This window comes from Panthera onca, chromosome C1, assembly GCF_046562875.1.
Source record: "Panthera onca isolate mPanOnc1 chromosome C1, mPanOnc1 haplotype 2, whole genome shotgun sequence".
NCBI classification, from domain to species: Eukaryota; Metazoa; Chordata; class Mammalia; order Carnivora; family Felidae; genus Panthera; species Panthera onca.
In genome coordinates, this window is record NC_138346.1 from 175723905 (window position 1) to 175737227 (window position 13323).

The following is a 13323-nucleotide window of genomic DNA, read 5'->3' on the forward strand; positions in this document are numbered from 1 at the left end:
CAGCAAATACTTTCTTTGTGTGTCTGCCAGCTCCTGTTGTTTTTTGTGGGCCAAAATAATTGACACAGTATGATTAGCTGACTTTATTGAAGTTGTGTTTTATTTCATGTTAGTCAAGACTCTTGATTATAGGTAACAATAATCACATCATATTGTGTTAAGCAAAAAAAAAAAAACTCACTTTGAGGAAAGTCTGGCCATGGCGGGATCCGCGTCCGCAGATAGAATACAAAGACTCAATATTACTTCTCCTCCTCTTGGCTTTTCCCCCCCTGGCATGGCTCCATTTTCAGACAAATCCTACCCTTCCGGAGGCAAGATGGCTTCTAGCATTAACGGGCTTATACCCTATCCACTTGGGAACCCCAGGGGAACACTAGAAATTGTAACCTTCTCACCCATTAGGAGAAAAGGCCCAGATCTGGGTTTACTGGCTCCGATTGGGTCACATGTCATCCATCACTGATCCAGCCATCATGAATGGGAGCTATGATGCTGTGGTTGGCCCAGCCTGTGCCATACACTCACCCCTGGAGCTGGGGGCAGAGTCACTTCTACCAAAACTGAGTAACTCAGATTGAAGGATTTCCCAAGCAAAAGGAAAGGGCTGTTATCGGGGAGAAAAAGAAGATAGCAGGTAGACAAAACAGATGTCTGCTCCAGCCCAATAAACCATGGCAAACCACTGACATTTCACATGTTACAAATCAGTTATGAGAAGAATAAAAACACAGTGATCACGAGATGGACTCAGGGCCCCTTAAAATCTGCCTTTGGACTAGTTGGCCACATCCCTGCATACTCTGCTATATTCTGTATTTCCCAAGTCACGTGTTGAAATGCCCCTGTAATTTTGCCCAATCTCTGTCTGGAATTCTCTACCTAATTCTCTACCTCCTGATGTCCTAGGCATCCTTCAAGATCTGTCTTAAAAGTCACTTCTTGGGACGCCTGGGTGGCTCAGTCGGTTAGGCGGCTGACTTCAGTTCAGGTCATGATCTCGCGGTCTGTGGGTTCGAGCCCCGGGTCGGGCTCTGTGCTGACAGCTCAGAGCCTGGAGCCTGCTTCCGATTCTGTGTCTCCCTCTCTCTCTGCCCCTCCCCTGCATGCTCTCTGTCTCTTTCTCAAATAATAAACATTAAAGAAAAACAATTTTTTAAAAAGTCACTTCTTCTGAGGTCTCCCTTACTTCCGTCCATCCTCCTCTTCCCTGCTCTCCAGGGACATAATTCCTCACTCCTTTCTGATTCCATCACATGAAAACAGCAACCGAATGACCACATTTCCACATTAGGCTTTAGAGTGAAGCAGTTCTAGGACCCAGGACCACTGTATGCTAATCCCATAACCTTGGGAGGTTTATGGACTTTCATATGCAAATGAGAATAATACGCCTTATTTTCCAAGGCCCATTTGTCAATGCACATAAAGTATCTAGTTAGTGTGCTCAGTTAGTGTTAGTTCTCTTCGTTTATTTCCTCATCTAAAAAAAGCAGAGCATCCCTTACGTTACAATTCATGGGCTATGTGTCTGTCTCCCATGGTACACTGTGGGCACCACGCAATCAGAGACCATGTGGTATTTTTCTCTGTATTTCTGCAACCTGGAACAGTGTCTTGCACACTGGAGAACCCCCGACAAAATGTTGTGAAAGGAAGGAATAAAAGAAGAAATCCAACTTCAGTGTGACTGTGGTAGATTGGACAACCTGAATAATTGTCTCGACTAAGACAAGTAAAGGTTACATTTTTGGAAGATGTATTAAAGTATCACAGAACTGATATAAAAAGAAAGCATCCGCATATTTGCAGGAACCGGGAGCCCTGGAAGGTGAATGCCAGAGCTACACTTGGCCTGAGGGTTTTTATTGAGCTCCGAATCCCTTGAGCCCCTGTTTTGACGGAGTGTTACGCAGAGGACAGGAGCTATATCCCGGGGCCTGCCCCGAGTGAGCTTATAATAGGAGACTCCTGTATAACGTCAGGACCTCAAAGGATTATGTCCACATAGAATGAATGAGACTCTGCCCATAGTTTAAAATGCTGTATTGCATTCTTATAAATGTGTTATAAAAGGCTAGATCTCAAATGTTACGAACATGATAAATTTTTTTTTTCAAAAATAAATGTGACAACAGGGGGGGGAAAAGACATTTCTGGTGATATTAATGACACATGAGAAAGCACAGAGTTGGCATAAAATCAAAACCATGCCTTGAGAAGTGGGTAGACTGAATTTGGAGTATAGCAAAAAAAAAAAAAAAAAAAGAAAAAAAGGAGAGGAAGACAAGTTGAAGTTAATAAAAGAGTTAAAGGAGAGCCCTGAATAGGGGGCTGAAAGCTGTTTTCACGCAATTATGGACTGCCCACGAGGAGTCACTATAGATTTGAGGATTATGCCGTGAAGAAAACAGTGCAAAGAAGATTATTCTGAGTAATCTGTACATAACGCACAGGCCGCGAAAGCACAAAGGGAGTCGCTGGGTCCATTAATGGCTCTTTGCAGTACTTGTTTCAATAGCATAAAATGCTTAGTCAAGGAGAGTGGGCAGGAAAACAGAAAATTTTGAGAAGAAAAAGACAATGGCGTGTCTTTCTATACTCCTATGTAAATAGGCCTCTTGTAAAAACGAACAATCTAAAAAAAGTATTGCTTCAGAGAGCCAAAACCAGTCCGTTTTGACCCTGATGCTGGCTGAAGGGAAAAAAAAAAAAAAAAAAAAAAAAGATTCCCATGAGCTGATTGTCTTGCCCACCTGCATTTCAAATCCCCACTACTATGTGTGTAGTCCAGAGGAAACCCAATTTAGTCTAATGTGTATCAACTTGTGAGCCCTCCCAGATCACTGCTAGAAGCACACAAAATCCTCTTTGATGCAGCCTCCTTCCATCCTAGGTTTCAAGTAATTCCACAATGTATACTTTTAAAAATTAACAGTTCATAGGCCACAATTACTAAACACACAAGCAAACAAGTCACGGTGATTGGAGACCAGCAGAACAACAGACAACAGGAACCAACCTGAAAGATAGTACAGATATGAGAGTTGTTAAATACAAAACATCATAGTAGATTTTAAAAAGTAAAAAGAATAGGAACAGGGGACAAACAGAATTGATAGAGATAAACAGTAATTTGATAAAGTGATATAGAAAGGGAGTGATATCAGATTAGACACGGGTGAATAGGAAATTAAGGAACTAGGAGATAGATTCAGAGAAATTATCCCAACATAGTCCGTAGGGAATGATAGGAAAGAATGAGAGGATAAGAATCCTCAAGGATAAAAGAAAAAAATCTTAAAAGTGACATCAAGTCAGAGTTCTACAAAGGGGCCTTAGAAAGAGTTGAAAGTGGAAAAAGTAAAAAGATAATGTCTCATCATTTTCTAGAATTGTGGAAAGATAATCAGTTTGTAGTTGAAGAAGCCCCAAAGTTCTCAAGCAGGATAAATAAAAGAACACACCTAGTTAGATCTTAAAGAAACTGAAGAATAAGAAAATATCTTCAAAGCAAAGAAAAAGGTCAGTCACCCAGAAAGAAACAAGCAGGCTGACTGCTGAGTTCTCAACAAGACTGTGTAACTTGAATACAGTGCAGCCGAAGGATCCTGAGTGTCTGTCTAGAATTGTGCAGCCCGTGCAAATGCAGGTCAACAGTATAAGAAAAATTAAGGTATTTTCAGACAAAAAGAGACTTTTATCACCAAATGAAATCTCTAAAGGAGATTCTAAAGCATATACTTCAGGCAGAAGGAAGATAATCCTGGATAGAGAATTTTGGATGCAAGAAAAAAGCTGACCAAAAATATCAACTGAAAAAAAAAAAACAAAAAAAAACCAAGAACATAAAACTGGGGAGAGGGGAAAAAATACTGAACATTAATAGCACATACTTTGAGAAGGTAACTCACAAAGCGGTCTAAGGTTTTTAATTGTAGCATTAATTTACGTTAGCCTTAGAAGAGCATAGCTAGGATATATTCATCAAAAGATACCAGAGTGAAATGGCAAGAGCAGAGTGGAAGATGTTATTTGATATACAGATATCTAGAGAGAGAGAGAGAGATCTGTACATACAGATATATGACAAAGGACTCAGATGGAATATATAAAGCTTCTGTGAACGTCACTGTACCCAGAAAATATAAAAAAAAAAATCAGGGGCACCTGCGTGACTCAGTCGGTTAAGCATCCAACTCTTGATTTTGGCTCAGGTTGTGATTTCACAGTTCGTGAGTTTCAGCCCCATGCTGACAGTGCACAGCCCGCTTGGGATTCTTTCTTTCCGTCTTTCTCTGCCCCTTCCCCCATTTGCACATGCGTTCATGGCCCCCTCTCTCTCAAAATAAATAAATAAACTTAAGAAGAATAGAAATCAGAAAAATGAAATTAGGAAAATGCTTGAACAGGTACTTCACTCGAAGATATTCAAAAAGTAAATACATAATAAAGAGCTCTTCATTAAGTCGTGGGGAAAGTGAAATGAAACCTACAATGGGGTATCGCTACCTGCCCACCCAAAATGGCTAAAGTAAAAAGGACTAAAAATACCAAGTGTTAGTGAAGCTGTGGAGCAGCTAGAACTCTCCTACACTTGCTGGGACTGTGAACTGGGGTACTCACCTTGGAAAACCGTCTGGCAGTATCTATTAAAGTCCGGCGTATGCCTATGACTGGCAACGCCGTGCCTGTTCTTGTACCAATAGAAATGCATCCTTCAGTCTACCAAGATAGATACAAGATGTTCATAGCAGAACTTTTTATAATAGCCTCACACTGGAAACTGTCCACATGTCCATCTAAAGTACAATGAATAAATGTAGTGTATTCACACAATGGAATAGTTACGAGAAGGAACAAATTACAGCTATATGCAACAACACAGATGAATGTCACGGAGTATTGAAGTAGGCGACACCAAAGAAAACATTCTGAATGATTCCATTAATAAAAGTTCAGAAACAAGCAGAATTTACTTCATGCGTTAGGCATTAACGATGGTGGCTACCCTTGTGAGAAGGAATGACGACCAGAACAGAGTGTGGGAGGGGCTCGGGGGGGCACTGGCAGTGTTAGGTTTTTGAAATATGTGCTCCATGCATGAATATGTTCAACTTGGGAAAAACCATTGAGCTGTACTCTTAGGATGTGTGCTTTTTCCTGTGTGTTAGAAGTAAAATTGAAAACATACTCGGGTAACTTCTAAACAAATGGAAACTTCCAAACAAATAGAAAAGAAAAAAGAATAAAGAGAAGAAATCTCAGTCAAGAAAGAGGAGGATGAAGGGGAAGAAAAAACAAATAACAAGTATGTAATGAGACACTAGATAGAAAATTTAAAATATCAGTACACTATAACTAAAAATTCAGTACAGAAAACACTTCTGTTAGAAGACCTATCTATTCAAATCATTTAATATTAAAAAATATTGGAGTGCCTTTTATGTGCCCGGCACTGGTCCGGGGGCTGGGGGTATAGTAGTCGACAAAACTGATAAAAATTCCTATCCTCACAGAGGTTGCATTCTAATCAGAGGAGACAGATCATAAATATATAAACAATAAAATATCCACTATATGGAATGGTAGTAAATGTTACAGGGAAAAAGATAAGGCAAGGAAAGAGAATCAGGAAAGCCAAGGAGAGGTAGAAGTGGCATTTTTCAAGTGTTCATAGGTGACTTCAAAGCTGTAACGTAGATGAGGAGAGCCATGTGTATCTAGGATAAGAATGTTCCGGGGGAGAGGGGAGAAGGAGTGCCAATATCCTGGGGCAGGAGCCTACCGGGTGTGGGGGCAGAGCAGCCAGGAGGTGTGTGGCTGGAGCAGAGTGTGGTAGAAGATGAGGTCAGAGACATGACAAGGGGCCGGATAGCGTGGGGGCTTCTACAGACCATTGCAAGAACTTTGACATTTACGTTGACGGGTTTTTAAGAACAAATGACAGGCTGTGAGCACAAGAACAGAGTGATCTGATTGCATTTAAAGAATTATCCTGGCCCCTGTCGTGAAAGAAGAAATGCGAAGGGATCGATCAGGGGCCTGTCAGGAGCATGTGGAACTAACGTGAGAGAGAAGGGACGGGAGCTTGGAGGAGCGTGTGTGGTAGACTTGTTGAGCCGTGCTTGGATTCAGGATAGAATTTGCAAGTAGAGAAGAGAGTCAAGGACGTCTTCCTGTTTGGGACCCGAACGACAGAAAGGACGAGCTGCCACTGTTGACTTAGCTGGGACCGACCTCAGGAAATGCAGATTTGCAGAGAAGAAACCTTGAGTTTGGTTTGGAACATAATGTATTTAGACAACCAAATGGGAGTGACGTGAAGGGTGAGGGAGAATCTACAATTTGTGAAAGATGTCTAAGTGAGAGATGTAAATTTGGGAGCTGTCTGTGTTTTTAAGAGGAAGCCATAAACTTGAACATTTGCCGCAGCCAAAAGGAAGGATTAAAAAAGAAAAAAAAGCGGTCTTGAACTAGGAGTTAGGCACCTGTGTGTGCAGCATCTTTGTTTTGTGCTGGGAGAAACTTGCTGCTAACCTCTTATGGAAAAGCACCACATTACGGCTCTAGGAGCTGACGTGCCTGAGATAGTTTGGGGTTCGAACATGCTGACTTCTTATCAGGGGTTAAAATTTTGTTACTTGGTTCATTTAATTGACACAAGTCCGCTTGCTTCTTGCTTATTTCTCAGATGTATCACTTCTTCTTTCTGATTAACAGTTCATGTGTGAAAATGGTTCTGAATCACCCGTACTCGAAATATTAAACTATGCTAACTGATAAAAATACGACAGTTTTATGGTTATGACAAGCGTATAGCTCTGTGAAATAAACCAGCACCTGCAGTTAACAGGACTCGCTATTTGTGCCCACAATCCCTGTACATTTTTCAACCTGGCACCCCATCTTCTGGCTAATTCCATCACTAAGGAGTAAGGAAATGCTAATGTGCTCGCTCAATCAACTGGTCTAAGAAATTTGAAGAGAAAAGTGCCACACAACTGAATAAGATCATCTAAATTTCAAGAGAGAGTGGGGCGCCTGGGTGGCTCAGTCGGTTAAACATCCCACTTCAGCTCAGGTCATGATCTCATAGTTGGTGAGTTTGAGACCCGTGTCAGACTCAGTGCTGACAGCTCAGAGCTTGGAGCCTGCTTCGGAGTCTGTCTCTCTCTCTCCCTCCCTCCCTCCCTCCCTCCCTCCCTCCCTCCCTCCCTCCCTCTCTGCCCTTCCCCCACTCGCTCTCATGCTCTCTCTCTCTCAAAAATAAACATTAAAGGGGTGCCTGGGTGGCTCAGTTGGTTAAGCCTCCGACTTCGGCTCAGGTCATGATCTCGCAGTTTGTGAGTTTGAGCCCTGCGTCGGGCTCTGTGCCGACAGTTCAGAGCCTGGAGCCTGCTTCGGATTCTGTGTCTCCCTCTGCCCCTCCCCTGCTCACGCTCTGACTCTCTCTGTCTTTCAATAATAAATAAACGTTTAAAAAAATTTTTTAAAAATTAAAATAAAATAAAATAAAATAAAATAAACATTAAAAAAAAATTTATAAACAGAGAGAAGCCCCAGGGCTGTACCCTGGAGGATATCACCATCTGAGGTCTGAGATTACAGAAGAGCCATCAGAGAAGAGGGAGGAGTTACTGGTCACTAGGTAACGAGCACCTTCATGAATACGTATTCATCCTTGCCACACTCACTTAAGAGTCCGTGTTCTTATTATCCCAACTTCAGAGAACCATAACTGAGTCTCTGCAAGGCAAAATGGTTTGCCAAAGAAACGCACACATCAAGATTATAATCCGGTTTTAGTTGATGAAATCTGCCTTTCCTGTTCTTGCCTCCACTGCCATGTGCAAATGCATTTATGCTAGTAGCACTTGATGAGCTATTCTTCCAGGACTTTCTCTGTTTTCTTTATAGGTGGGTATGTGGAGGCCTTGGAGGTCACTAAAGAAATGCCAGGCCAGGGGGCGTGGAAGCCTCGCTCCATCTCAGAGGAGACGTACAACGATGTTGAGTGCCCCAGCAGAGGGAGGTAAGTGCATCTCAGCCCTTCAGCAGTGTGGTAAGACTTTAAAGGTACAACACAACAGGTTAATGGTCTCTGCGTTACTTCTCCCCACAGAACAAGGTCAGATTTCTCTAGCTCATTTGCTTCAGATGATGGTAAGTATAAGAAGACGTTTGCAAATGTGGGTGGGGGGGGCCTGGGTGGCTCAGTCGGTTGAGAGCCCGACTTTGGCTCAGGTCATGGTCTCACAGTGTGTGGGTTCAAGCCCCGCATGGGGCTCTGTGCTGACAGCTCAGAGCCTGGAGCCTGCCTTGGATTCTCTGTCTCCCTCTTCCTCTGCCCCTCCCCCATTCACACACTGTCTGTCTCTCTCAAAAATAAACATTAAAAAAAATTAAACTTGAGGGGCGCCTGGGTGGCTCAGTCGGTTAAGCGTCCAACTTCGGCTCGGGTCATGATCTCACAGTCCATGATTTTGAGCCCCGCGTCGGGCTCTGGGCTGATGGCTCAGAGCCTGGAGCCTGCTTCCGATTCTGTGTCTCCCTCTCTCTCTGCCCCTCCCCCGTTCATGCTCTGTCTCTCTCTGTCTCAAAAATAAATAAACATTAAAAAAATTAAAAAAAAAAATTAAACTTGAAAATCCTCCTATACAGGGTAGCCTTCAATTGTATCTGTGTATCTTAAGCTGATGTATTAGGCTAGGCTAAAGCCATGCTAAGAACGGGAAGATTATTCAGGATGCTTTGGTTCCCCTTTATTGCCCCAACATCCAACACAGCATGTGATGTTTATAGACTCTGAATGTTATATACAAAATATGCAAAGGAAGAGAGTAGAAGGATGGAATCTGTTGATAAACCTGCTTTCTTTGACTATATCAGATCAGACTTAGGATCAGGGGAGAAGCAAATATGAATTTTCATTTTGTACCTACTTTTATAGGGGTTTAATTATTTTTACCATATGCCTGAGGGACCTGGGTGGCTCAGTTGATTAAGCATCTGACACATGGTTTTGGCTCAGGTCATGATCTCATGGTTCATGGTATCAAGCCCTGTGTTGGGCTCTGTGCTAACAGCACGGAGTCTGCTTGGGGTTCTCTGTCCCTTTCTCTCCAAATAAATAAATAAACTTTAAAAGAAAATGTGGCTCAGTCTGTTGAGCATCCAACATAAGCTCAGGTCATGATCTCCCTTCAAGCCCCCCATCAGGCTCTGTGCTGACAGCTCAGAGCCTAGAGCCTGCTTAGATTTCTGTGTCCCTCTCTGCCCCTCTCCTGCTTGCACTCTCTCTCTCTCTCAAAAATAAATAAACATTAAAAAATATTTTTAAAAACGTGCCTGACATGAAAGTGTACCTAGCACATGATAGGTATCCAATAATTTCTGGTGAAATATGAATTTGAGCTATTGTCATTGTAATACATGAAAACAGTTCTTTTAATTCCAGAAGAAAATAGTGAAGAAGTGTATGAAGAGGTCTACAAAACAAAAGGCAACTACCCAAAAATAGAGTGAGTTCCTCTCTTTCTTAGCTTTGTAGCTAATAGTATCGCCGGTATAGGAAAATCAGACTTTAAGAAGTAGTCATCTTCCTTTGACTCTGTCATCCTTAGGATTTGCGTCATGAGTAGAGAGAAGCTACTTTAATCTACAATTGTGATGAATAAGAGACTTGGGATTGTGTACAGTCATATGCTAGAATCTTTAATCATATTGCTTTTCTCTCTTAAGAAAATGCCCATCTCTCCAAGTAGGGAACTTTAATATCGTGTTAGTAATTAAGTCAAAAGGGAGAAGTAAATAGTAATAAAACTCGCTTCGGCCCTATCATAGCATTTGCAGAAAGAAATCACTGGTTATGACTTAATTTGTGTCTTTGCAAGTTAAGAAGACTGTCTCTGGGAATTTAGACTTAATTTAATATCTAAGAATTCAGTGTTATCGGGAATATTTGTTCAAATGGGCCTTATTCGTCAACTTTAGTTACTGAGGGCACATTGTGGAAATGAAAACAGCAACGGTCAAAAGCAAGAAGTTCAAGGGTTGGAGGGAGGAGTAGTGTTCCATGCTGGGTGGGATGGTGTGGATGTATCATTCCCTCTCCAGCTCCCCTAAAAAAACCCAAGAGCATATTTGGAAGAGTTTTAATCATTAACTGGGCAATAAATGTACCACCATTGTTGTAATATCAGTCAGTCAATTAAAAGTTGGTGACATGGATTTCAGGAGCCAGAATTGCTGTATTTCCAGTATAGTTTGTAAACTATTCTTTCCCTAAGTCATCTTCTCTGAAAGGAAGCTCTTGCTTCACATGTACGAAATAGAGACCATTCGCGGTGGATGAAGCTTGTACTGAAGTATAATTCCCTTCGTAGCTGACTGGCATGTGTTACTTCATATTGGCATCTAAACAAATAAGAATAGCACAGAGGTTGATGAGGCATTTGCTCTTGCTTCCTGGAGTGGGACGTGTTCTGGAATGAGCCTCTTCCTTCTCTAGTACTCTCTCAAATGCCATGTTGTTTATATCCTCTGATTCCTCTTAGCTTAGATGGAAAAGAAGCCCTTAAAAGACTGCAGAAATTCTTGAAGAAAGAAAAGAACAGATTTAAAATGAAGAAAAACAAGTTGAAAGAAAATGTGAGGTAAAAAGTCTTTGGCAGTTGTTTTTGTTTTCCCCCCCATGGGAGAACTCGCAGTGTCAGCCCTGTGGCTCTGCGTCCTAGTCTCAGAAACGGTGCAGGGGGTATCAGAAACCAAAGCCAAAGGCCTGCTTATCACCTGCCTCTTCTTTCCAATTTGTGAATAAACCACACCCACAGCTAGTAATAAGGAGGTGACAACATCCGTTTAGGGAAAAAAAAAAAAAAATTGATGAAACAGGGTTGTAAACAAGGGTAGAGAGGAAAGCCTAAGCAAAGTCCAGAAAGTAATTTTGTTGCCATAGATCCCTGTTATCACCGGCCATTGTGTTATTAATTATGTCCTTGTATGTTGTCTTGGCCCTGCGAGTTTCAGTGTTTTACCTGTCTACACTTCTGTATTCTAATTTGCATCTCCAGAGAGAAGTAATGTGTAGACAGGGGAGATGAACTTTGCAGCTGACTGGTTCATATATCTCAAGGTGTTAGACCTGGAAAGGGCCCTCCAAGATCTCCGCACTAATTACCAGTGGTTGAGAAGGTTACACGTTCGCCAGCAGTATGGGAGGCCTGGATTCTGGATGCTAGTTACAGCTTTGTCGTTTACTCAGTGTGCAGTTGTGGGCAAATCATGCCCCAGCCCATGTTTCCTCTTGCCTACAAGAGAGGCTGGGCAGTTTCTGCAGGCACTTCTCTAATATGTAGAAATGGATATAGACAGAGATCTGTGTTTTATAAGAGCAGGGGACAATAAAATAATTTCCCTAAGGTCACCAGATACATTGGCATGGAATTACTACTCTACCGTGACGTTCTCGTCCTTCGTAGAAGCTGAAAGTTACATGATTTTTAGTCCAGTTGTCTGCTGGATCTAGATCTACCAAGAGATCCAACAGACTGTCGTGTTCACGGATTGTACTCCTGACCATGGAAGTAGGGCTCCAGTGGTTAGTTAGACCTACGCATGAAGGCATACTCGGGCCCTGGCAGGTTAGATGCTTCTGACAAAAAACGATTAGCATGATGCCTGTGGTCCCTTAAAAAATTGATCCAGGCGGGGCACCTGGGTGGCTCAGTCAGTTAAGCGTCCGACTTAGGCTCGGGCCATGATCTCACGGTTCGTGAGTTTGAGCCCCGCATCAGGCTCTTTGCTGACAGCTCAGAGCCTGGAGCCTGCTTCACATTCTGTGTCTCCATCTCTCTCTGCCCCTTCCCTGCTCATGCTCTGTCTCTCTCTGTCTCTCTCTGTCTCAAAAATAAATAAACATTAAAAAAAAATTGATCCAGGTGAAAATGCTGATATTTTTTAATGCAAATCTCATTTCCTTTTTCTTAGAATTATTCAGTGACTCCTTAACGACTTTTAGAATACCCAGGCTTTTTCTATGGCAAGTGAATATTTTATGGAAGCTCCCTTTTTGTCCAGTTCCATCTCTCACTCAGATTTCCTTTACCATCCCATATAAATACCTGACAGATGTAATTCTGCCATGGTATTGGTGCCTCCTTGCTTTAACCATGACATTCCCTTGGTCTGGAATGCACCCGCCCTCCTCCAACCTCCTTTGATTATCAGAGTTCTGGTCTTCCCTTAAAATTTGGTCAAACAGTATCCCTTCTGGGACACCTTTCCTGAACCTCTCTACCCAGACCTGGATTACCTGTGTCTCCTCTGTGTCTCCCTAACATCCTGTGCATGTCTTCTAACATCTATTAATACTCCTGAGAAACCTTTTTTCTTAAAGTTAGAGAATCACAGGGTTATAAGAGAAATCCATATTATCTAGTGTAATGCAGTACAAAAGCTTTCCTGGAAACTTCCTAACGAGCCAAATATCTGTGCTTGCACACCTCTATAAAAGAGAAATTTACTACCTGCAGAGAAAGATGTTTCATCTTTAGGGAGGTCTAATAAGATTTTTTCCTTGGGCACCTGCATGGCTCAGTCAGTTGAGTGACCGGCCCTGGGTTTCAGCTCAGATCATGATCCCAGGGTCATGGGATGGAACCCTGCATCCGGCTTCCCACTGTATGGAGCCTGCTTGGGATTCTCTCTCTCTCGCTCTCCCTCTCTCTCTCCCCCTCTCCCTCCCTCCCTCCCTCTCTCCCTCTGCCCCTCTTCCCAACTCACTCTATCTCTCTCAAATAAAAATAAGATATATTTTTCTCATAAATTTTGGCAAAATCTGCCCCTCAGCCTTAATTTTTCAATTAATAACGTGTAGATATAACAGGACAAGATAGAATTTATTACTGTTTTTATTGAGCTTTTTGATTGAACACCCACTCCTACTTGATTACCTTACCTTCAGAGAGAGGTTTTGCAACACTGGGAATGTGACATGGAAAAAGAGTAAGGCTCTCCACCCTCTCTTTCTCTCGGATACACACACTATTAGGACAGTCATGAAATGGTCTGATTTAGGTAGAAATAAGCCAAGAATTAAATGCCAACTGGTCTCAGCTCTGCTGTGAGTTTTACATGGGAACTAGATGTTAAACCTGTACTCACACCCTCCATTCCAGATGCACCAACTTCTTGTTTTTCTTTAAAGAGAACAAGCACACCTCTGCCTGTCGGTCTCTGCATTGGCCATTCCCTTTCCCAGAATGCTTTCATTCAGATAGCAGTGTGGCTCACCCCCTCCCTTCCTTCAGATTTCTACTC

General features: G+C 42.3%; 1 protein-coding gene across 2 annotated transcripts in view; it reads left to right on the forward strand.

Moving 5' to 3' along the window:
• Positions 1-13323, forward strand: part of FYB2 (FYN binding protein 2) — a 127179-nt gene that overhangs the window by 92016 nt on the left and 21840 nt on the right. For both annotated transcript variants that reach the window (XM_078451877.2, XM_060626357.3), the window contains exons 10-13: positions 7921-8035; positions 8126-8166; positions 9461-9524; positions 10560-10658. In XM_078451877.2, coding sequence (XP_078308003.2) covers positions 7921-8035; positions 8126-8166; positions 9461-9524; positions 10560-10658 — 319 coding nt within the window. The remainder of the gene's footprint in view (positions 1-7920; positions 8036-8125; positions 8167-9460; positions 9525-10559; positions 10659-13323) is intronic.